The 25,001-nt window shown below is 41.2% G+C and overlaps 1 protein-coding gene across 2 annotated transcripts; it reads right to left on the reverse strand.

Annotated features, from left to right (window-relative positions):
- Positions 1-1,403: 1,403 nt before the first annotated feature.
- Positions 1,404-24,913, reverse strand: LOC121497980 (probable G-protein coupled receptor 148). 2 transcript variants are annotated; one of them, XM_041767879.1, is made up of 2 exons: positions 24,856-24,913; positions 1,404-2,669 (listed from the first exon to the last, which is right to left on the reverse strand). In XM_041767879.1, the coding sequence occupies exon 2, from the start codon at positions 2,644-2,646 to the stop codon at positions 1,768-1,770; it is 879 nt and encodes a 292-aa protein (XP_041623813.1). In that variant the 5' UTR covers positions 2,647-2,669; positions 24,856-24,913; the 3' UTR covers positions 1,404-1,767. The 2 variants fall into 2 exon arrangements, with proteins under 2 accessions (XP_041623813.1, XP_041623812.1); XM_041767878.1 differs by lacking the exon at positions 24,856-24,913 and adding an exon at positions 17,508-17,663.
- Positions 24,914-25,001: the final 88 nt, after the last annotated feature.

A 25,001-nucleotide genomic window follows, 5' to 3' on the forward strand; every position in this document is an offset into this window, starting at 1 on the left:
TAGATGAGCGAAATAGTTGCTTAATTAGGCATAGGCTTGGCTACATATAATAGCAAAACAGAAACAAAATAATAGTGATTTGTTTTGGTTGCTGTTATCACCTGTAAATAAAACTAAAGGTCAGAATGGTGGATCCCATGGATTGGCCCTTCCAATCCTCATTTCACCCCCATTTTGGAATAACTTCTTGTTCCTGTGAAACTAGGGGCTACATTTCCCAGACTCCTTTGCTCTTAGGGTCTGGATGTCAAACATGTTTCACCAGTTAGAGACAATCACTTGAGATTTGGAAGATGGAAGGAAGAGGAGGCCATCTTCCAGTTGTTCTTTCTTTTGCAAATTCACTACATTAAGAGAGGCCTGGTTGGGGGGGGGGGGGGGGTGGTGGTTTGCAATGGTGGAAGTAGCTGCTTGCCCACCAGATCCCAGCTGCAATGGGATCTTGACACTAACAAGGAGTGGCTTCTGATTTCCACTCCTCCAGCCCTGCCAGTGTCTTTGTAAGCATCTAAATCCCATATTTTTTTTAAATCCCATATTAAATCTCATCTGTTTAAAATGCCTAGAGTGATGATTCCTGTTTCTAGAATTGAATCCTGACTGACTTAGAAGTGGATATTTCATCTAAAGAAATCTCATATGTAAACTCCCGTGAAAGACTTTATTTTGTACTGCTTCGAAATGGCTTAGATTTAAATCATGAGTTAATTCCCATGTTAAAACCAATTCAATGCTCTTCTTGATGCCATTCTCTTTGAGAACTGTTAATACAATTGGAGTGTTCTGGGATCTTGAAAAATTAACTCCAAGGATCACACTGAAAGACAGAGTATATTTTTGTGATGATTATAACCCATCCATTGACTCTCTTTTTACTTTACTTGGTTGAGAGGAAAGTGGTCCCTGAAAGAAATTTACCTCCTAATATCCATTCTTCCTTCCTTTCTTAATATTAAGAACCCCAATTTTTATCTGGGAACACTACTATCCAGCTAAAATTTATTCCTACTTTCTCTTAAAGCCAGGCATAGCCATATGACTAAGTTTTGGCCAATTAGATATAAGAAAAAGTGTTTTGTGTAACTTCTAAAATGTGTCTTTGGAAGGAAGGTATAGACCCTCCTTTGCCACTCCCTCCTTCCTGTTGGCTTGGGTATGAATGTGATGACAGGAGCACTGACAGCCACCTTGGGTCATGAGGTAGTATAGTAATCATGGCAGAGTAGAGGACAATGAACCGGTTGCCTACAGAGCTACCATATAGGACTGGATTGTTTCCCTCAGATTTCTTTTATATCAAAAAAAATCTCAATCCTTAAAAAAAAATCACTATTATTTTGTTTCTGTTTTGCTATTATATGTAGCCAAGCCTATGCCTAATTAATATAAGAGGAACAGCCAAACTTCTCTTCATATCAACCATGGACTGTTTCTCAGTTTTTAAAAACAAGTGCATTCTCAAAAGCTGCCTCATTACTGAAACACAGTAGGACATGCTACCAAAAATATTGATCTGGGTTTAGAATTAAAGACATAAAATGATTTCATGGAGGCCATTTCAATGTCCACAGCAGCGAAGTTTGCAAGCCAGATGAATTACTCTGATTTATTCATATTGCTTTCAACATCAAACCAAGGCACCAATTTTAGGTTTAGTATAAAGCAAGTCCTCGAGCCTATCTGATGGTCCATTAAGGCTAGAGTTATTGATCAAAATGACTGAGTTTTGGGTTAAACTGGCTCTCTGTTGTTCATCATGTGACCACACTATAGCTGACAGCACATCCAACGGTACAATTTACTCTGCAGCTCTCTATTCCAGAGCCCATAGATCAAAGGGTTAAGACACTGGGCAAATGCAAAGACTCCAAAAAGCACCATATTTAAAGCAAAGAAAAACACCCCACACATCTTTCCCAAACCTATGAATACCAAGGTTGGTATTACATGTAAACCCATCTGCACTAAATGAATAAGGACTGTTTTCCTTGCTTTGATATTTGATCTATTAAAATGGCCAGCTCGTTTCCCCTCTTGGTAGATCAGAGAGTAACTTATAAGAATGATGGACAGAAGAAGGAAAAGGAAAACCATGCCAATGGCTCTGGCAGCAGAGCCATTCAAGATCACAGGGCAAAGGGGTTCAGATTTTAAGACAGCCACCTGAGTGGAGGTAGTGCCCTCTATGAGGAATAAGCAAACATTCTTGAATATAATAATTATCCAAGACCCAGCCAGAATCCTATACTTAACTGAATCTACAAAGGACAGAGATTTCAAAGGCCAGCAAATGGCCAGGTAAGTGTTGACAGCCATCAAGGCCAGTGTGAAGAGGATCCCTTCTCCAACACTTAGCTGGACCCCAAATACCACCCAGCACATCAGCACAGGACTGTTGGCCAGCAGAGCCCGCATCCCTTGGAAAACCACCCCCAGGCCACAGTAGGAGGAGATGCACAGCAGATGATGGCACAGGAGGATGTATCGGACCTCTTTCTTCAGCTTTGAATTCTGGGACACTATCGTGATGATGATGACAGTGACAAATGTGGTAAAGAAGAAGGCAACCACGTACACAGAGGCCTTCACTGTTGCTTCCAGCCTCAGCCAATCTGATATGTTGCAGTGCTCAGATGACAAGTTCATGATCTTTCAGGGCAACTTGGCTCCTGCAGGATTAAAGAACAAGAAACAGTGATCTTAAAGCTTCCGGTGTGGTTTTCCAGCTCTGTGGTCTTATACAAATTTCAAGAAACAAATTGCACATTTTTCTCTATAGAGGAGGACTTTAGATAGCATTGATGTGGATCAAGGAAATGGGAGAAATCATCTGGGGCCTTCACTTTATTTCAAGACAGGGGCACATACTCAAACGATCCAAAAGGAAGGTTTGAAACATGTACTCTCAGAACTCAACAAATTACTCAAAATTGGGCCAATTATTCAATTATTCTTTGTGCATCCTCTTCCATCTTTAATTGTGAGGACTTTTTCAATTTGGAGCCACAAAACACAACATTGTAAAACTCTGTTGATGAACCACCAAGCACTTGCTAACACTTAGCAAGTACAAAGGTCTGGGAAAGACGTTAGGGCAAGAGCTATAAGGACTATGGGGAAGCCATTGATGCAGAGGCCTGAATTCATTTGGGTCCATAAGACATGACAGGGATATTAACAAAATGACAGCAATCACGGGTGACACCCACCACTTTCTAGGGATCAAAACTGCTTTTAAAGCATATTCGTCACCAACCCTGGGGTATATTTTGTTTTCCACCACGTGGTTTTATTGTGCACTTTTCACAAATAGGGAAACAGATTTAAAGAGGCTAAGTAACCTGCTCAGGGCCATATGGTTACTGTGCAGAGGGACTAGGATGTGGTTTCAGAGTACAACTCCAGAGCCCACTCTCTCAACCACTGCAAAGATGTTCATGTCAGGGATCCCTGGGTGGCGCAGTGGTTTGGCGCCTGCCTTTGGCCCAGGGCACGATCCTGGAGACCCGGGATCGAATCCCACATCAGGCTCCCGGTGCATGGAGCCTGCTTCTCCCTCTGCCTCTCTCTCTCTCTCTCTCTCTCTCTCTCTCTCTCTGTGACTATCATAAATAAATAAAAATTAAAAAAAAAAAAGATGTTCATGTCAAATGCAAGGTCAAATGAATGCAGGCTCTGAGTTCTTTGGCCAATGTCATCGGCCCCCAATGTCAACTGGACCTCATTTGTAGAAACACTGTTTCTGTTGTTAAGCTGGAAGACTGCATATCCAGGAAGATGTTGGGATCGTAGGATTGCTGAGAGGCTTGTGGCCACTAAAATGGTAAGATAGTGTAATAGCCTTATAAAATCTTCTCAAGGGCACCTGGGTGTCTGCCTGCAGCCCAGGTCATGATCCTGGAGTGCCAGGATCGAGTCCCACAGCAGGCTCCCTGCTCGGCAGAGAGTCTTCTTCTCCTTCCTCTGCTCATTCTCTCTATTAAATAAATAAATAAAATCTTAAATAAATAAATAAAATCTTCTCAAGCATGCATAGGAGTGAATAGCACATCATGCCATAGTCTGGGGATCCCCCAAATTTCAGGACCTCTGTCTCTAAAGTCTACTGTAAAGTTGCCAACCTTTACCTCCCCACTGTGGCTCTACTTACTTCCTCACCACATGTCACATCAGCTCCCTCATCAGAGTTGATTGGAGCCAGGGTAGACATCTGACTCACAGAGAATAATTTGGACACTGCTGAATCCACCAGTCTGCCTCTTAAAAATCTAACTGAAGAATTATCACAGCGAATGGAGTCTGAGTGTGATGTCATGTGATTGGCCTGCCAGTCATGTTGGAGCACGGGTGAGTAGAAGAAAGTGACCGAGAGGGGTAAGGGAAAAGCAGAGGGAAACACAAGGTCCCTGCGAGGCTCCAAAAGCCCTTGCAAGACAGAGAGAGAACAGCCTGGGCTTCTGGATTACTGATTCCACTGAGATGCTCTACATTTTCTGTCCTTGGGTTCTAAAAATATAACACGCTCATCTATTATTTGAGGTAGCCTAAAGGGGTTTATGTTCTTAGATGTAGGACCCTAGCATTGAAAATATATGAAGAGGACCCTGAAGAGGCACAGTATTTTGATTTCCTAAAGGGCATGTCACCATTGCCGAGAATCTGAGATACCACAGCTCCTTATGAAATCCCTTGCCAAAGGCATCCATCCTCCCCCAGCATATTGTGTTGTCACCATAATGTGTTCTCACTCAGGGGAGAATTTCCACTGTTCAGATAGATTTTTGTGCCATTGTCATGTGGTCAAACCTGAGGCATTTATTTCTCTACTCTTCAGCCCCCAGAGGAATAGAAATGGGAATGGTCATTGTCATTGTCAAACTCATCATTATGCTTTCTTTTGGCTGCAGATTTTTCGGTTGAAATCTTACACCAGAACCCTTCAATAATCAACAGAAAAACGCATATCTGCCCACATTAAATGCCTTCTCATTGCTCACCCTCAGAACACACTCCTCCAACTGTCCTCACAGCACCGCCATAGACATGGAGGGCCCCAGTGAAGATGGCATGCAGACTCTGGTAAGTTAGAACCCTGCCCTGCCTGGGGAAGTCACAAGAACTGGGCTTCAAGCCTAGGTCTGCCACCAGCGATGAATGTGATTGTGGATACCACTTCATTTCTCTGGTCCTTGGTTCCTAACATCACAGCCATACAGGATTGCAAGCTCTGCATCTTTCCTCTCTATCTACATCATCTTCAAGAGTCAGCCCTTAACTTGGGCCAGGAGCATCTGGGCTTTTTCCCTTGAGACAAGATTGGTCCTGCCCTTGATCCGGAAGATCCTCATCTTATTCCCACCAGCTGAGCCTCAAATAAAACTGCCAGCAATCTAGGACAGGCCCTGCCTTGTCCTGCCAGGCTCCTTCCCAGGACCTAAAACCCAGCCTCTGAGTCCCAGAATTAGGGGGTTACTGCGCTACAATGGTGATGGCCTCCCTGTCAGCCTGGGACTCCCAACAATGCCCACTCTTGAGCTCACTGTTGCTGGGTCTGACTTAGCTCATGGGCTATGCTCCCCTATTATTCAGCTTGCTCCCCATCCCCCATTCTGCCTGGAATCCCAGCCATGTCTATAGCTTCCCTGCTGGATTCCTCATTTCTGCTCTGCAGGACTTCCCTGCACCTGAATGCCCCCTACCTGCACAGCCCCTTCACACCTATCTGGTTCATCTGACCAGCATGTTCCCAACAGCAAGGACTGGGGCTTGACATCACTATGTTCTAAGACTTGAAACGCTACACAGAGCATGAGGGACTCTCATTGTGCTTCCTTTGGAAAAAAAAATATTACAACCTTCTTTTCTCTCCCCAAATTACTGTAGCTGCAGCTATAGTAAACCCTTCTCCCTCCAGATCTGATGTGCTTTCAGGGAACTATATTGTTGAGACCAGGCAAGAACTAGTTTCTGGGGCTTTCTAATATGTCTAACACACTGATCGATGCAGCACATTATTGCATCATTCTACTCTACTCTACCACTCTTCATTGCGCATTGAAACATACAGTGCATATCCTAAGAGGTGAGGTTACCAGGTGGTAAGACACAGGCACTAACACACCTAAGCCTCTTGCCCAGTGGAAGAAGCAGAATGCGATATAATTAGGTAAGAATCACCAGAAACATCATGTGTTGTTTTACTTATCTGCCAAATGAATAAGAAAGTTGGGTGTCTCTGGCGGGGCGAGGTGGGAGGGAGTGCTCAGAATAGAAGGGGTCACAGAGTCACAGAGTCAGTGAGAGAAAGCTTCTTGGAAAAGGTGAGACTCAAATCCAGCCTTTCGAGGTTGAAAACTAGAGCAAAGCAGGGTCAAGGGTGAGGTGGGTAGAGATGAGGAGAGGTACAGATTGCAGGCAACAGAGAATGGCAAGAGCCAAGGTGGGGGCAAAACCCAGGAGCTTCAGAGGATAATGAGCAGATCCAGTCTGGTGGCCTGAAGGCTTATTCAGAGGACTAAGAACACACAAAGTCCAGATTTCAAGGGCCTTGAATTCCATTCCAAGGGTTAAAATTCACTTTGCAGGCAAAAAGGAGCCTTGCATGATTAAAATTAGGCGCAGCACATCCCACAGGTTAAGAAGCAAGATGACATGCCCACTCCTGCCTGCCCAGTGGTGTTTGATAGGAGCTTTGCAGAGCAAGCAGCCTGGCAAAGGAGAAATGTACACAGTGAACCCACTACTACCACAGCAAGTGGCTTAAAATTATCTCTGTAGGAGCACCTGGGTGGCTCAGATGGTTAAGTGTCTGCCTTGAGCTCAGGTCATGACCTCAGGGTCCTGTGATAGGGCCCCACATCAGGCTCCCTGCTCAGTGGGGAGGAGTCTGCTTTTCCCTCTCCTTCTGTGCTCTCTCTCCCTCTCTCTCTCAAATAAATAAATAAAATCTTTAAGAAAAAAAAAGAATCCTTTTTGTAGACATAATATCTCCAAGAGAGTTGCAAATCTGCAAAATCAATGAGGGCAAGTTTTATTGCCTTTAATTTATTTATGAGAACTCAGAAGATGAGTAATTTATTCAGGCTCATGCAGCCAAACAGAATCTCCCAATCTTCAAATTCATATTCCTTCTCAGAGGTATATTTGCATATCAAGAGCTCATAGCAACAAAAGCCATATAATAAGTCCTCTTCTATACATATTACCTCCCCTCATTGATAATTCCTAGAGCCTTTTTCTTTGGAAATTCTAAAATGGAAATACCTATTTGCCTCCAGCCCAAAATGTTCCCTTGACTTCGGCTCCAAAATAAAACCCTGGAGCTAAGAATCACATTTGTTCCATAACTGCCCTGATGAAATCAGAACCAGCCTCCGCCACTCCCTACAAAAATCCCGCTGGAAGCAGATGTGTGGGAAGGGCGGGATGGGTACATATCAAAATCAGTGAAGGAACTCTTTTCATCCTTCCTAAGAGCCCTGCTTAGAACAAACCCCTGAGGTGCAACATGCTACCTACCCTTGATGGGAAACGGAATATACGAACAGATATGGCCAACCCATCCACACAAATTAAACTCTGATCCAAAACCTGTAGCAACCTGCCAGGAAACCAAGCCCTCATCCACAGTAACTAGCTCAGGAAGGCAGCCTGCTGTCTCTTGTAAACCGTCCAGGCCAAACAACAACCTCCTTAACAATGGGCCCCAAATAGGACTTGATTAATAATTAGCAGCTTCCCTAATTTATGTCCCTGCTTTCAACTTAGGGCCAACCAGAGAGCGCCAAATATGTCCCCTATATTATAGTCACATAGACACCCCACTTCTTGTTAGCCTGTCTCCAGCTTCCCCCAGCCCCAGGCTTCCATCAGGGCACACATGAAGCTTCCCCATTTCTACCCTAAGCTCACCCACTCCTCTGCCAGCCTCTGAGGCTCTGCTTAAACACAAGTGAGGCTGACTACCTTGCTCTAGCAAACTCTGCATAGATGGCCTTGGTCTTTCTCATTTGGTTGGTCTTTGTTCATGTTCACATTGGTATGAAAAGATGGTGCTAGTGGCCCTGAAACAGCACGTGTACCTGGATCCATTTCTCCAGGGAGCTAATGAACGAGTGGCAGCATATTCTTCCTCCCCACCTTGTGTCCTTGTCCTAGTCAGCAGCAGGGTGGAGGGAAACAGAGTCCTTCCACGGAGGGGCACAGCCTACCTTGTCCTCTTCATGAGCCCTGGGTCACTGAGCTAGGGGAGCTCCCCTTCTCTCAACTCCAAGGGCAACCATTCCCGAACAGACACCCACTTCCAAAGAAAACTAAGGGAACATTGGATATGTGCTAATGTGAAGGAAAGGCCTGGAAGGAAGATGGGAAGAGGGTAATGACACAGACAAAATGTAACAGTAGATAATTCATGCCGATTGCTCACTAGGAAACAGCTCTGGTGGGAGCTGACTTCTTCCGACAGCACACCAAGCCCCAGGAGGAGGCACAGTCATTACTCACATTTTTCCAAAAAGAAAACTTGAGAGATAGAGGTAGGAAGGAACTCAGCCAGGGTTCACTAGCTGGCGATGGTGATGCTGGAGCTTGGACCAGGCAGTCCACCTGCAGGATGTGGCCACTAAACCACCAGGCCAGGTACCCCACATCAGGGAAAGATGATACCTAAAGGTTGTGACGAGCTCCCCACACTTCCTCTCAGGGTGCTGGGGGTCAATGGTGAAGTCTGGCTTCAAACCCAATTCTTCTGATTTCTGAGATGACATTTAGTTATTGTTGTTTGTTGAGTTTCTTCCTAACAGGACCATATTGGTGCAGGCAAACTGAACTTTTTTAAAAAAGAAAAAAGGAGGGGGGCAACTCGGGTGGCTCAGTGGTTTAGCGCTGCCTGCAGCCCAGGGCCTGATCCTGGAGACCCGGGATCGAGTCCCACGTCAGGCTTCCTGCATGAAGCCTGCTTCTCCCTCTACCTGTGTCTCTGCCTCTGTATGTGTGTGTGTGTGTGTCATGAATAAATAAATAAAATCTTTTAAAAAATAAATAAAAAGACTTAGCAGGTGTTATGATCTGAATTATACCCCCTCCCCCCCAAATTCATACATCAAAGCTCTAGCCGGCAGAACCTCAGAATGTGACTTTATCTGGAGACAGAGTCTTTAAAGAGGTAATTAAGTTAGAATGAGGCCATTAGGGTGGGCTGTAATTTCATCTGACTGGTGCCCTTGCATCCTTGCAAGAAAAGGAGATTAGGACACACACAGACCCTAGAGATGCGTGTGAGCAGAGAAGAGACCATGTAAAGAGGCAGCGAGGTGACAATCATTGGCCAGCCAAGAAGAGACCTCAGAGAAGACCAACCCTGCCAGCCCCTTGATCTCAGACTCACAGCCTCCGAAACTGCGAGGAAATAAATCTCTGTGGTTTAAGCCACTCTGTCTGTGGAATTCTGTTTTGGCAGCCACAGCAGACTGATCTAGCAGAGAAAAGCAGCCTCAGCTACCACCTCAGCTCCAGGTAGCTGAGAAAGGCCTCCTGTGGGTCCATCCAGACCCTCCCCGGAACCTCCACCTGGAAGTTTTTTTTTTTTTTTTTTAATTTTTTTATTTATTTATGATAGTCACAGAGAGAGAGAGGCAGAGACACAGGCAGAGGGAGAAGCAGGCTCCATGCACCGGGAGCCTGACGTGGGATTCGATCCCGGGTCTCCAGGATCTCACCCTGGGCCAAAGGCAGGCGCCAAACCGCTGCGCCACCCAGGGATCCCCTACCTGGAAGTTTCTGAAGGAGGAAAGTTCTCTGAGAGGGAGGAGGGCCTTTCCTTCCTGGGTGCTCACAGTCAGCTGGGCAGTATCGGCCAGGGCTGGGGCCAGTATCTGACCTAAGGCCAGTGGAAAGGACCGTCAGCTGAAAACAAACCGCAGAGATAATTTCAAAGTGCTCAGAGATAATTTCTGTGGCTACCAGCAGAAGACCAATGGGAAGAAGTGGAGGATACTTCCAGAATAGTTCTCAACACCCTCCCCGAATGGTCAGACCTGCTCTCCCACAATAAACATGCCCTCTTCTCTTTAAACATGCCTTCCCCTCTGCTCTAATTGTGGCCTTACTTCTTTGGTATTTTAAAAATCACCCCGGTCTGGGAAGCTTTGGCGATCTCCTCTGTTATTCTCTTCAAAGCAGGCAGGAAGGAAGGGAGGAAACCAGTGTCTACTGAGCACCAGTCACTCGACATCAAGAGCAAGCACTTAGTAAATATTAGCTGTGGGTTGTTGATCATCTGAGAACAGCTCTCGGAGGTGACATGGGAACTGGATGAAATCACAAAGCCTCTGTAGGTGTATCCTGTGATTTCTGAAGACAGAAAAATTAAACATTTTTCTGAGTGCAGTGAGCTTTTTGAGTTTGATCTTGCCTTTTTCTTTATAAAAGGAAATTCTCCAGCTTCCTTCCCCAATTTTGGTCTGACCAAAATTTTGATGTACAGATGTTCTTCTAAGGACTCATTGGTTTCGTTAACCCAGAAACCTGCCACCTTTAATAGAAACTTGGCCTTTTCTGAACTGCTTAATGTCTAAAAACACATCTTAAAAGAAATTGTGCACACGCATGTTTACTTGCAATGTTGAAACACCAGGTTGCCCATGAACAAGGGTTGGGTGAAACAAATCCTTAAACCTGCAGGATAAATAAATACTCAAGGAGGTAGTATTGAACAGAAGGTAGTTCATAAGAATGGTGACAAAGCTGTTTTCATTTTGTAATCTAAATAATAGTAACTGTGTGTGATCGAAACATCACAGTAACGACGATAACAAAAAGGACAAAAAAAAGAAAAAAAAGGACAGAGCTTAATGACACATTTCCTTGTCCTAGATATATTTGCTTATAGAAATAGACAAAAGAGGCATTCCAGGATTTCAGGAAAAGATTGTACAATAATACTAACTATAATAGTATTATATGTAATGACATTTTACATGAGTTTTCACATACACTTAAATAATGAATTTATATGAAATTACAGTGCACTGGTTAAAATACAAGTTATTCGATTCTGCTTGGTTGGAGCTCTCTGCATTGGCATGAAATAACCAAGAACAAACATGGCAGGCTCAACAGATAGACATTTATTCCCTCAGCGACTTCCAGTGACAGGTATTATCCACTTTTCAGAAGTTCATGTTTCACCACTTCGCTTTTGTAATAGACCTATATTGGTTCCTATTTCCACTAACTTAAAGAAAGAGGATTTTTGTTTTTGAAAAAAAAAAAAAGAAGAAGAAGAAGAAGAATAGCATCCAGCAGTTGTTCTGCAGGGAGCCATCATAGAGGCAGCATGCACCCCCAGCAGCAAGAGCAGGCCCGCTCCCCCAGGACCGTGCTCAGATCCCAGCTCTTGGCTGCCAGAGTTTTGAAGTGCATCTGTGAGCTTTACCCTTGTTGATTTTGTGCATCCATTAGCAAGATGTGTCCTCTGGTATCAGAAAAGTCTATGGGAGGTGATTTTTTGGGTCTGGCAATATTCATAAATTTCTCCATATAAATTAATGGCAATTGCTTTTTTGCTTTATGCCATTTTGGCTTACAAAAGGTTTCAAGGGCAGGTGGGGGCACCTGGGTGATTCAGTCGGATATGTGTCCGACTCTTGATTTTGGCTCGGTTCATGATCTCAGGGCCTTAAGATCAAGCCTCACATCAGGCTCTGTGCTCAGTGTGGAGTCTGCTTGAGATCCTTTCTCTCTCTCTTTCCCTCTGCTCCTCCCCCTGCTTGTGCTCTCTCTCTCTCTTAAATAAATAAATAAATAAATAAAATCTAAAAAAAAAAAAGGTTTCATGGGAACACTGTACTTTCAGATAAAGTAAGGTAAACCTGCACATGTATGCCCACCAGCGTGGATCTAAGAGTTGGAGATACTACAGTAACCAAACACACCAAGTCTCTGACATCATGGAGCTTTCACAGTCCTAAGCTCCCGACACCAATAGGCAGGCAGTAAACAGATGTTATTTTTTCCATTCCTCCCTCTCTCTCCAGGTGCCAAAGGTCAATATGATGTTTATAAACCACAAAAAGCAAACAGCAATGTGTATGTTGCTAAGCATGTGATTCATTGCCAATAATAGTTCCCAGAATCTGAGAGGATTTTGCCTTTCGCTCTTGGTTCTGCATTTATTTTTGAGATATGCTGAAGCTATTGTAATGTTGCATTATTGAAATTATTAAGCTTTTCAAAAATTAATTTACCTGGGTATCTCTTTAACATTATTAAGGCTTATAAATCAATAATAGCTGCCAAGATAGTGAATTATGTGTTTTGCTGCTAGGCAATCCTCTATACCATAGTCATTGGCTTTCTTTCTTGCACGGTTAAAATAGTTGGCTCATCCCAAGCAAAAAGACACACCTTTCTGCCTCGGCAGACCACACCTGGCTTTAGCCATTAACCAGATGTTTTATTAGTATAATCTTGGAAAAGCTGAAATCAGCAGATTCCATGAAGCTCTTTAGCCTTCTCTCTCTGACTCAGCTTTGGGGATTATTGTAAACTTCCTGTCAGATTTAATTATATTTCCCTCAAGGTACAATGTAATTACAGCTATTCTTACTCACCTTTTCTACAGGTTGTGATTTGTTTCACTGATGAAAAAGAACTCCCTTAGTTTTGAAATCCACTTATAATATACATCACTTGTCAAGTACTCTTATCTGTAGTAGGTGTCTTTGAGTAATATATATTATACTTGATTATAGGTCATGCAAAGTCAACTCTCTAGACCTGAAAACCGTACGATATATAATTGAAAGTAAAACCCATGGAATGCTTTAACTTTTGCCTTCTTTGTAAATTTTCACTTGGCACATAGTTGATTATTAACTTGAACTTTTACTCAACTATTATATAATTGATTCTTCTCAGTTTTCAGAAACCTATATATTTACAATTCCTTTGGCAGGGATATAAGCCTCCTGACCACAGCAGAGTCTATTACCATACGGATGGACTTACATTTTTCCATAGTAAAGTCCACTTATACCAAGTTATTAAAATTCTTTGTTACTTCCATTAGCATTTATATTTGCCTTTTAGAAGTTTTATAGAATTTTGAATAAAAAAAAGAATTTTGAATCATATTTATAGAGCAAATGGCTATTTCAATATTTATCCTTGTGATCATCTTAAAATATGACCATTATATGTATCTGTTTATATGACAGATGTATTCCCAAATAAAAAGCATTTATTATTATTGCTATTTTGCAAACATTATTTTTAGCTATATTTTGTACTTTTTAATAGAAACTACGTTCTAAGTATTGGTGACCAAAAACTTATTAATGTTGAAAACCTCAACTGTGTTATCATTCAACCACCCTTGAATGATCAAAAAATGTATAAAATGTATAATCAAAAAATGTATAAAATGTATAAAATGTACCAAAAAAATGTATAATCAGAACTTTAAAATTCATGCCCATATCCTATTTTCTGTATTCATACATCCACTCATTTATTCATTCAATAGACATTTGTTGTCTACCCACTTTGTGTCAGGCACTGTGCTAAATGCTGAGCCTGCAAAGATGAACGAGATATGGTCTCTGTCCTTAAGAAATTTACTTCATTGGAGAAGGGAGGAATATGATGGAAGAGTAGGGGACCCTAGTTTCCTCTGGTCCCTGGAATTCAGCTAGATAGCTATCAAATCATTCTGAACACCTGTGAACTCAACCAGAGACCAGAAGAAGAAGGGGGGCAAAAGGTATATTTGAGCAAATTCTAGCTGAGAACTTCACTAATCTGGGAAAGGAAACAGGCATTCAAGTCCAGGAGGCATAGAACCCCCCCCCCACTCAAAAATCAGTTAAGATAGGTCAACAACTCGACATATAATAGTGAAGCTTGCAAATCTCAGAGACAAAGAGAAAATCCTGAAAACAGCTCAGAACAAGAGTTCCATAACCTACAAGAGTAGAAACATCAGACTGGCAGCAGACCTATCCACAGAGACCTGGCAGGCCAGAAAGGACTGGCATGATACATTCAGGATGCTAAACGAGAAAAATACACAGCCAAGAATACTTTATCCAGCTAGGATGTCACTCAGAATAGGAGAGATAAAGAGCTCCCAGGACATACAGAAACTAAAAGAATTTGTATTCACTAAACCAATCCTGCAAGAAACATTAAAAGGGATCCTCTAAGTGAAGAAAGAGCCCCAAAGTAACATAGACCAGAAAGGAACAGTGACTTTACAGGTAATACAATGGCATTAAAGTCATATCTTTCAATAGTTACTCTGAATGTAAATGGGCTAAATGCCCCAATTAAAAGACACAAGGTATCAGATTGGATAAAAAAGGAAGATTCATCAATATGCTGCCTATGAGAGACATATTTTAGACCCAAAGACTCCTCCAGATTTAAAGTGAGGGGGTGGAAAATGATTTATCATGCTAATGGACATCAAAAGAAAGCTGGAGTGGCAATCCTTATATCAGACCAATTAGATTTTAAACCAACGTCTTTACTAAGAGATGAGGAAGGACACTATATCATAATTAAAGGGTCTATCCAACAGGAAGATTTAACAATTGTAAATATTTATGCCCCAAACATGGGAGCTGCCAATTACATAAACCAATTAATAACAAAATTAAAGAAACCCATTGATAATAATACAATAATAGCAGGGGACTTTAACATCCCACTTACATCAATGGGAAGATCATTTAAGCCAGAAGATCAACAAGGAAACAAAGGTTTTAAATGACACACTGGACCGGATGGACTTCACAGATATATTCAGAACACGCCGTCCTAAAGCAACAGAATACACATCCTTCTTGAGTACACCTGGAACATTCTCCAAAATAGATCACATATTGAGTCACAAATCAGGTCTCACCCAGTACCAAAAGATTGGTATTATTCCCTGCATATTTTCAAACCACAATGCTTTGAAACTTGAACTCAATCACAAGAGGAAATTTGGAAGGAACTCAAATACATGGAGGTTAAAGAGCACCCTACTAAAGAATAATGGGTCAGGGCACCTGGGTGGCTCAGTCAGTTAAGCGTCTGCCTTCAACTCAGGTCATGATCCCAGAGTCCTGAGATTGAGCCCCACATTAGGCTTCCTGCTCTGCAGGTAGCCTGCTTCTCCCTCTCCCTCTGCCACTCCCCCTGTTTGTGCTCTTTCACTCACTCTCTATCAGATAAATAAAATCTTTAAAGAAAGAAAGAAGGAAAGAAAATACAACTGTTCAAAAATTTGGGGATGCAGCAAAGGCAGTCCTAAGAGGGAAGTACATAGCAATACAAGCCTTACTCAAGAAACAAGTCTCAAATATACAACCCAACCTTACACCTACAGGATCTGGAGAAAGAACTAAGAACTTCACTGGTTTGGAAATAGGAGCAAGAATAAACACTGGTACAGTTTTTGAGAGAGATGGCAAATCATAGATTAATTTCACATACTTTGATTTGGAGAAAATGTATGAAAATCCCAAACTTTAGGTTAGACAAAGGTGAGTTTTTTCTCCTATTCCCAAGAAGAGGATCTGAGGAAGGTATTCTTTTTCTTGCATGAAAAACCGGGGCAGGAAATAGGGGGACAATGGTTGAAATACATATCCCAGTGGTAGGTTGACCACAAATATCCATCTGTATCACTCTGACCTTGTGAGACTCTAATACTCAGAACCTTCCAATAAAATTCTAAATTTCCTACCTTCCTTTTCACCACCTCCTTGGCCACTTAAACCATCAGTATCCATGGGCTCAGACTCCCACAAAGTCCACCAAAGAATCAGGCTTACATCGTCAGGCTCTGGTTATTGCCAATTTGAGCTAACCTGAGCATCTACCTTGTTTTGTTTTTTTTTTAAGATTTTATTTATTTATTCATGAGAGAGAGAGAGAGAGAGAGAGAGAGAGGCAGAGACACAGGCAGAGGGAGAAGCAGCCTCCATGCAGGGAGCCAGATGTGGGACTCGATCCTGGGTCTCCAGGATCACACCCTGGGCTGAAGGCGGCACTAAACCGCTGAGCCACCCGGGCTGCCCACTGAGCATCTACCTTGTTTCAGACTTCCCACCTGCCCTAATCTTAAATATGTGGTTGCCACTCAGTCTATGTCTTAACTTCCTAAATGTTTGGTCTCAAAACATTATTTCTGGATGATCCAGGACTGGAGCCACATGAGGACATTTGCTCTTTCAGAGTTGTCAGTGGTACTATGCAAATTCCCACCTGGACCCCAAGGAAATGTGACCCAGTCAGATAGCAAGTGTTCTTACTGGAGGAAGTGCAGTTTCCAGAGAGAGGACCATTGGTGATAAAAGGGATGAGCCAAAAGTGAGTGGGGACCAGTCAGGGGACCTTGTGGGAGCAGAGCAGTAAGAATTCATATAACCAAAAAAGGATGTGCTATCTCTAGCTGGTCCTCCAGAAATAATGCATCCTATTTTAAGATGTAGAGATTGTTTGCTCGTGAGATTAGATGCCTCTTTGTATGACATCAGGAGGTGACTAATTTGATCCTGGAAATGTAATCTACATTCAGTGTACTTACAGGTTCAACAGAAAGGTAGTGAAATAACAGCTGAAAATAGAAGTATGCTTGTTCCCTTGGAAGCAATGAAAAGCAAAGTGTAAGAAGTTAATAATGCATCAACATTGAAGAAGCAAAGAGGCCCCAATTAATGTAATATCCTGGTCTACTTAATAAGCATATGCCACAAGCTGAGAGACACTCACAAGGTTGCCACAGTATTATTATTTTATTCTGCAATGTACTACAGTACTGTGAAATATCTATAGTTAAATGGAAAATTAAGGCCAAATCCCTGTATCTGTGGAGCTCAGAATTTTTTAGGGAAGATAGATGCATAAGCAAATAGTTTCAATTCTATGACTTGAGTGTTTTCATTCAAAGTGCCGTGGAAGGACTCTAATCAGAGCAAGGACTCTAATCTTCCTGGGAGAGTCAAGGAAAACTTCTCATGAGACAGTGACTCTAAAAAATAAGAAACGTTCATCCATCCAACTAGCCAGCTTCCTATTCATCCATTTACCAGGTATGTGTTGAGTGCCTCCAACTGTTCTAGATGCTGTGAATGCACCATTGAATAAGACAAACAAGGTCCTTCCTTGAATGAAGTTTACATTCTGGTGGGGGGTTGGGTGACATTACCAGGAGAAACGAATGGATCCTTAAGACCATCCAATATCCACCTTGGGGCCTCATTTCCTCTCCCACAGGTATTTTCCTACTGAGACCAGAGTGCCCTGACCACTCAAACTGGAGCATTTCGATCCTTTTGGTTAAGTATCGTTCTCATCATGAAACCAAAATGCCCATTACTTGTTTGCCATCAAGGGGATAATTCCAGAAGGCCATGATCAGATAAAAACAAAATGCAGAGCTGAGAATCAATTTCAAGCAGAAAAAAATAAAAAATGAGAAACAGGATGCCCAGCCTGACACGAGAACTCCTTACCTTAAGTTACCAGTGGGAGTCTTTTCTGCCAGTGGGAAAATGGGTTCTTTTTTCCAGGAAAAAAAGAAGAGCAGCAGGAGTTTCTCCATATATCCTAGGAAGACCTCCCACTACCAAGGATTCACTAACAGAAGTGAATCAAGAGAAGGGCCTCACTTCTCGTTGTCCCAGGCCCCTGAGCCTTCAGACCCAGGGCCCCTTCCGTGCTGGCTGCAGCCAGTGTCACTCTGTGATTTCCCGTATTGAGAGCCACAGGACCTCAGAGAAAGTGGTGACTTTTTGTGGTAGCCACTTCCTGGATGATCACTCAGCGCCTCTGTCCAAGAAGGAAGTAGAGGAATCCAGGACCAGTGCTTCCCCTTTTGCAAGCTTTCTGGAGTTCTAACTCACTTCATGGTGCTTAAAGGTGACAAGAGAAAACATTCCTAGATAAAGCTAAAAAGTTTTCCCACCCCAGCATAAGGGAAAAATTCAAGCCACTGGAACCAGCCGTTTTAAGCAAGACTGGCTTTCAAAAATCTCACATTACATCTATAGAAATGACCACAATTTCATAACAGAGGCGAGAGAAAGGCAGTTAGAAGCTGCTGCGAGGCACAGTTGGTGCCATTCTGAAAATTCATATTTCCTGTTTGCCAACATGTCTGCTTTAAGTCTCTCAAGCTGCTAATTATATGGCAAGTGTTATACACCAACTTTCCCTCATCTTTATAGCCTTCATTTCTTTTTAAAGTTATGCAAGTAATACGTTTGTTGTCAAAAGTGTAAAATAACAGATAGGCACAAAAAGAAAAATCAAAATTCCCCATAATTCCACCTGAAGATGAGCACTGTTGGTTGGCACTTTGGTGTACATCCTTCTAGTCTTTTTTCTGTAGTGAGGAGGAGCTTCCCAACATCCATTCCACCTCATACCATTGTAGAACACCCATGATGATTTGTTGGATTTACCTCATGTCTACCTCCCTTATGGAGCCCAGGTTGGCTAAACTAAATTACAATAATCTTAGGCTCTAGCCATGGTGCTTGTTTTAGGGACCAGCACCCGATCCAGATCTAAGCCAATCAACACAAAGCATTCCTCTGGCCACTGGGAAAGGCACATGACCACGATGGCCCACTCAGCGAAGCCTAGACTCCCACCGAAGGCCAGGGAAGAGATGATCTTTCCTTCTCTGTGTTTGAACAGTGGGAAGCTATTGGCAGCCAACTTGCCACCACAACTCTAACTCGCATTCAGCTGAAGCGGACACTTCAGAAAGCAGAAAAGAGATATAAAAAGAAATTAGTTTTTTAAGGAACTTTCTGAGCTGCTAAATTAAGCTAACACCAAAACCTATCTTACTTCTGGAGTCTCTACTTATATGAGAATACATTTGCTTGTTGAAGTGAGTTTAAATTGAATTTTCTGTTCCTTGTAACTTGCATCCTAAATGACTCACGGAGATATTTTTATTAAAATGGGCCCATATTGCACATACTGTTTATAACTTCCTGCTTAAAAACACGTAATAACCACCCTTCCCTTTTAAGATAAATATACAAAATAATTAATTGCTTCAGAGCAGTCCATTATATGGACAGAAAGTAAATTACTTATCCAATTCCATTTTGTGGGGCATTTATATTGTTTCTGGGTTTTTCCATATTATGTAAACAATTCTGTGTTGAGTTTTCCAAATATGAGAGAACATACTTTTTCCTTAGGACACGTTTCTAATGTAGAATTTCTGAGGCAAGTATGTACTTTTTCAAGGGTTTTGATGCATATTGCCAAATGGCCCTCTCAAAGGTTTGTTTTGATTATACTCCAACCAACAGAGCATGGGAATGCCCCAAAAACCTCTCTCCCTCTTCCCAGACAAGAACCCACAACACATAAAGTTTCAGCACAAATAGCCTGTCTGTGTGATAAGTGGTTTCCATGGCTGTTTAATTTGCACTTAAAAAAATCATATAACATGCTTAAATGTTTATTTCTCGTATATTTATTTGCCCATTGTATTTCTCTTTTTCTAAATTACCACTGACATCCTTTGCCCATTTTTTAAAAAGATTTTAGTTATTCATTTGAGAAAGAGAGAGAGCAGGAACAGGGGGAGGAGCAGTGCAAAAGGCAGAAGCAGACTCCCTCCTGAAGAGGCATTGCTCAATGCGGGGCATCATCCCAGGACCCTGAGATCATGACCTAAGCCACCCAGGCACCCCAACCCTTTGCCCATTTTTAACCGAAGTATTTATTTCTTACAGATTTCTAAGATCTGTTAGTATTTAAGATTAAGCCCTTGCCTATTATATACATTGTAAACCATTTTCACAACATGCCATGTGCCTTTTAACTTGCATATGGTATTTTTTACTGTTCCGAAGTTTTACATTTTAGTTAAATCAATCAATCGTTTTCTTTACCTCTTCTGCCTTTTTTGTGTGTGTCATTCTCTAACCTGAGAATTCAGTCATCCGGGTTCAGCCTTCACTAGTAAAGATGACTTGATATGAACAGCAACAAATCAGTGCTGGGGATGCCTCTTGGGAGGCAGCCCGGGATTGTCTGAACCCCTCCAACCCTGTCTGCTTCTCCTCAGCCTCCCCTGCAGCGAAGTGTGGTTTGTGATTAAACTATGGCCAGTGAGATGAGAGCAGATGTGATGCATGCAACTTCAGGGTTGTGCTCTTTAGCAAGGAAAATGCCTTCCCCTGGATTTTCACTTCCTCCTTGGGTTAGAGTGAAGACATCTCTTAGATGAGCAAGATACCTGGGGATGACAGCACCATGAGCTGGAAAGAGTTTGTATCGCTGACACTGTAGAAAGTCCATACCTCCTAGACTGCTTATAACTGGTCTCTTTCATGAACAAGAAATAAACTTCTGTCTTGTGGAGCCACTGTTATTTGGGGGCTTTATTACAGAGTCAAGCCTGTATCCTACTTAAAGAGTAACATGTGGTTCCATTTTACACACACACACACACACCAGCATAAGATAAAGAAAATGATTGTCAATTAATTCACAGAATGGGACTATAGGAGTCTGGGGGGTGGAATTATGAACTTTTCTTTTAATATGGATTTTATTTGTTTAATCCATACAACTCTAACTCATGAAGTCACATTACCCTATGTGGTTAAACACTTTGTTTAGAGTTTTTAAGTCCCTCCACTTAAAGTCATAGCCTTAGACTTTATGGGTGGAAGAGAAAAGTGTTCTGGATAGCAAGGGAGCAAAATCACAACAGGTGGAAGAGTGTAATTCTAACAGGACTGGTTGAGATTGTCATTATGTCATCCATTGTGAATACTGCCTTCATAACTACCACAGGCAGTATTCAATGAAATTAGTATATTTCTTTTTAGATACACATTTTTATCTTTTTTAAAGGTTACCAGAAAGTTATTGTAGGACTACCTACTAAATTCTAAGGTCTAATATATAATGTGTATCTCAATATGTTTTCCCATATAAGGAAAAACATTTAGAATAATTTCAATGCATATTTGGCAAAGGTTTTTAATTGTTTTTAAAAAGTCTCTGCAAATTTTAAATAGTCATTCACCTGTGCCTACAAACTTTCAAATAAGGTATGTTTTTAGCATATATTTATATATGTCCCTTTCACGCATAGAAAAAGATCCAGAAGGATACACAACAAATTGCCAATAATGGCTATTTTCCAAGAAGAGTTTTAGATTAGCTTTGGGATAAGAGGAGGCTGGAGGAAAACACTGACTTTTTACACTTATCAGGTTTGTATTGTTTGTATCTTTACAGTGAGACTGAGTTTATATATTGAACTCATAAATTTAAAAAGCAACATACAAGCTTTAAAGAAACAGTGGGAAAATAAACTAAAAATACTCTTTAAGTGAAAAATCTACAGCCTGTGATTTTTCAGGAATGTATTTTATTAGCTGATAAGAATGGATATACGGGATTAGATGATTTCTACTACATACAGCAGAAAACCCCAACTCATATAGACTTGAGCCATCATGAAAATCTTTGTCACATCACAAGGAAGGCCATGTAGACTCCAAGGTTGATTACTTTCCTGGTTTCACATGGTCCTCAAGGTCCAGGGTTTCTCTGTCTTTTTGATTTGTCACCTTCTGCATGTTGGCCGTTTGCCCTCATTCTGATTCCTCTCACAGATGACTGCAACAATTCCTATGTCATATCTAGACATTACAACATGCAGAGAAAGAACAGGGCCTCTCTTCCTGAGTCTTCCAAGGACATAAACACCTTTCTCAGAGCTCTCAAGGTCAACTCCCCTCCAGCCTCATTGGCCAGAACTGAGTCACAAGCCCATTCCTGAACCAGCCTTGGCAAGAGAAAGGGAATTGTCACTTTTGACTTAGACTAATTGTCAACTATGAGAGATAAACATACAGGAACTGAGCAAAAAAAATGAGCCTTCCTAAACATAATCTCCTTGTGGATATATGCATAAATCAGAAAACCCAATATTGTTCCATGTTGTCAATTCTTTCCAAATTGATCTCTACATTCAGTGCAAAACCCCAGAAGCCTTTAAAAAAAATAGGAATTAACAAGTTGATTCTAAAATGTATACAGAAAAGCAAAATATACAATACAATAGATATACACAAAACAACTTTGAAAAAGAAGAACAAACTTGAAGGAACAACACTACCAAATTTTAAGATTTACTCCGAGAACTACACTAATTAAGGCCGTGTGATATTGGCGTATGGAGAAACCTACACCAATGATAGGTCAATGGAACATAGTGTCCAGAAAAAGACTCATGCGTATATCATCAAGGGATTAGTGCCAAAAATGTCAAAGTAAATCAATAGTAAATGGAGAATCTTTTCAACAAATAGTGCTGAAACAATTATATACATATATTTATATTTTTTCAAAAGTGAACTTTCAACTGTACCTCGAATCATACACAAAATTAAACTTGAATGGATCATAGACCTGAATGTAAAACCAAAAACTCTACAACTTTTAGGGGAAAAAAAATAGGAGAAAAATCTTTGCAACCTTAAGTTAGATATTAATTTTATAGATCACAAAAAGTTTAGATCATAAAATAAAAAGTATATCATTTTTTCCATATTTAAAATGTCCATTTTTGAACTCTTATAACAACAATTAAAAGATAAATAACACAGTTTTTTAGAAAGCACAAGAGTTAAATAGACATTTTATCCAAAGAAGGCATATAAATTACCAAGAAGACATGAACAGATGCTTATCATCACTAGTCATTAGGGAAACATCAATTAGAACCACCACGAAATACCACTTCATACCCATTAGGAGATCTAGCATTGAAAGGACAGCCAATAACTAGTGTTGGAGATGATGTGGAGAAACTGGAACCTTCATACCCTGCTGATGGGAATGTAAAATTATGTAACTGCTTTGGAAAACAATTGGCAATTTCTCAAAACATAAATATAGAATCACCACATGTCCTAGCAATTTCATGCAAGGTATATACCCCCCCAAAATGAAAACATATGTCCATACAAAACATGTACAAAATGTCCAGAACAGCATTGTGCATTAAGCCAAAAGTGAAAACAACCCAAGTGCCCATCAACTGACAAACAGATAAACAAAATGGGGTTGTTCCATACAGTAGAATATTATTCAGCCATGAAAAGGAATGGTATGTGCTACAACATGCATGAATCTTGAATACATTATGTTAAGTGAAAGAAACCAGAAGTAAAAAAAATCCCACATACTATATGGTTCCATTTACATGAAATGTCCAGAATTGGCAAATCTGAAGAGATATACAGTAGGTGAATGGTTACCAGGGTCTTGGGGGAGGAGAGAATGAGGTATGACTGCTTGTTAATAGGTATGGAGTTTCTTTGTGGGGAGACAAAAATGTTCTGGAATTGGATAGTATTTGGTGGCCGCACGACTTTGGGAAATGGTTTGGCGGTTTCTTGAAAAGTTTACACAGTTACCACATGACCCAGCCATTCCACTCCTAGGATTTACCCAAGAGAAATGACAACATATGTTCACACAAAAACCTATACACAAATGTTCAGAGCAGAATTATGCAAAATAGCCCAAAAAGTGGAAACAGTCCAAATGCCCACAACTGGTGAATAGATAAACAAATCTTGGTATATTTATACCAAGAATACTATTCAGCAATAAAAAGAAATAGTTAAGCTACAGTAACACACACTGACACACACAATATGGGTAAATCTCAAAAGCATTATGCCAAGTGAAGGAAACCAAACACAAAAAGATACCAAATGCGTGATTCATTTTTTATGCTATTCTGGAAAAGCCAAAACTATAGAGACAGAAATTAGATCAGTGTCTGCCAAGAGTTAGGGATGGAAGAAGGGATGGCTACAGAGGGGCAGAAGGGAACTTTTTTGTTTAGAATCTGTTCTATGTCTTGAATGATACAACAGTAAACATTAGTTAAAACTTGAAGAACAGGGGTGTCTGACTGGCTCAGTTGGTTGAGCATCTGACTCATGATTTCAGTTCAGGTCATGATCTCAGGGTTGTGAGATTGACTGAGCTCAGCCTGGAGCCTGCTTTAGATTCTCTCTCTCCCTCCCCTTTTGCCTCACCCTTTGCTCTCTCCCCCCCCAAAAAAAAATTTAAATTTTTTAAAAAAATTTTTTTATGATAGTCACACAGAGAGAGAGAGAGAGAGAGAGAGAGAGAGGCAGAGACACAGGCAGAGGGAGAAGCAGGCTCCATGCACCGGGAGCCCGACGTGGGATTCGATCCCGGGTTTCCAGGATCACGCCCTGGGCCAAAGGCAAGAGCTAAACCGCTGTGCCACCCAGGGATTCCCCCTCCCCCAAAAATTTTAAAAACCTCTCAACGGTAGGATTAAAAGGATGATTTTTTACTGTATGTAAATTATACCCCAATAAATCCAATTAAAAAATAAACTACAGGGCACCTGGGTGGCTCAGTGGTTGAGTATCTTACTTCAGCTCGGGTCATGATGCCTGAATCCTGGGATCAAGTCCCTCATCGGGCTCCCCATGGGAGCCTGCTTCTCCCTCTGCCTCCGTCTCTGCCTCTCTCTCTCATGAATGAATAAATAAAATCTTAAAAAAATAAAAAAATAATAATAAAATAAACTACATTATCTTAATCCACCTTCTGTCTACAAAAAATAAAATAAAATAAATATATGTATATGTATATGAACATTTTTTTAAATTTGGGGAGAGTCCTATAAAGAGGAAGGAAAGCCAAATGCACTTACTTCCTCAAAAATGTATATCCCCCATTTTCTAAAACTCAATTAAACACGTATGAATATCCACACATCACCGGCTTTATAAAAACTTTTAGCAATAGACTACTCACTTTTCTGAGAAAGAAATCAGCTTAGCTAAGACTGTCTCTCCCTGTTTCTCCAACCTGGTCACACTTGTTTTCAGCTGGCAGCCTGGCTGCTAGTTGGGAGGACGTCTGGTTTCAAGTGTTTTCACTTCCTCTAAAAGAGGTTACTG

The sequence above is a fragment of the Vulpes lagopus genome, chromosome 8 (assembly GCF_018345385.1).
Source record: "Vulpes lagopus strain Blue_001 chromosome 8, ASM1834538v1, whole genome shotgun sequence".
Taxonomy (NCBI): Eukaryota; Metazoa; Chordata; class Mammalia; order Carnivora; family Canidae; genus Vulpes; species Vulpes lagopus.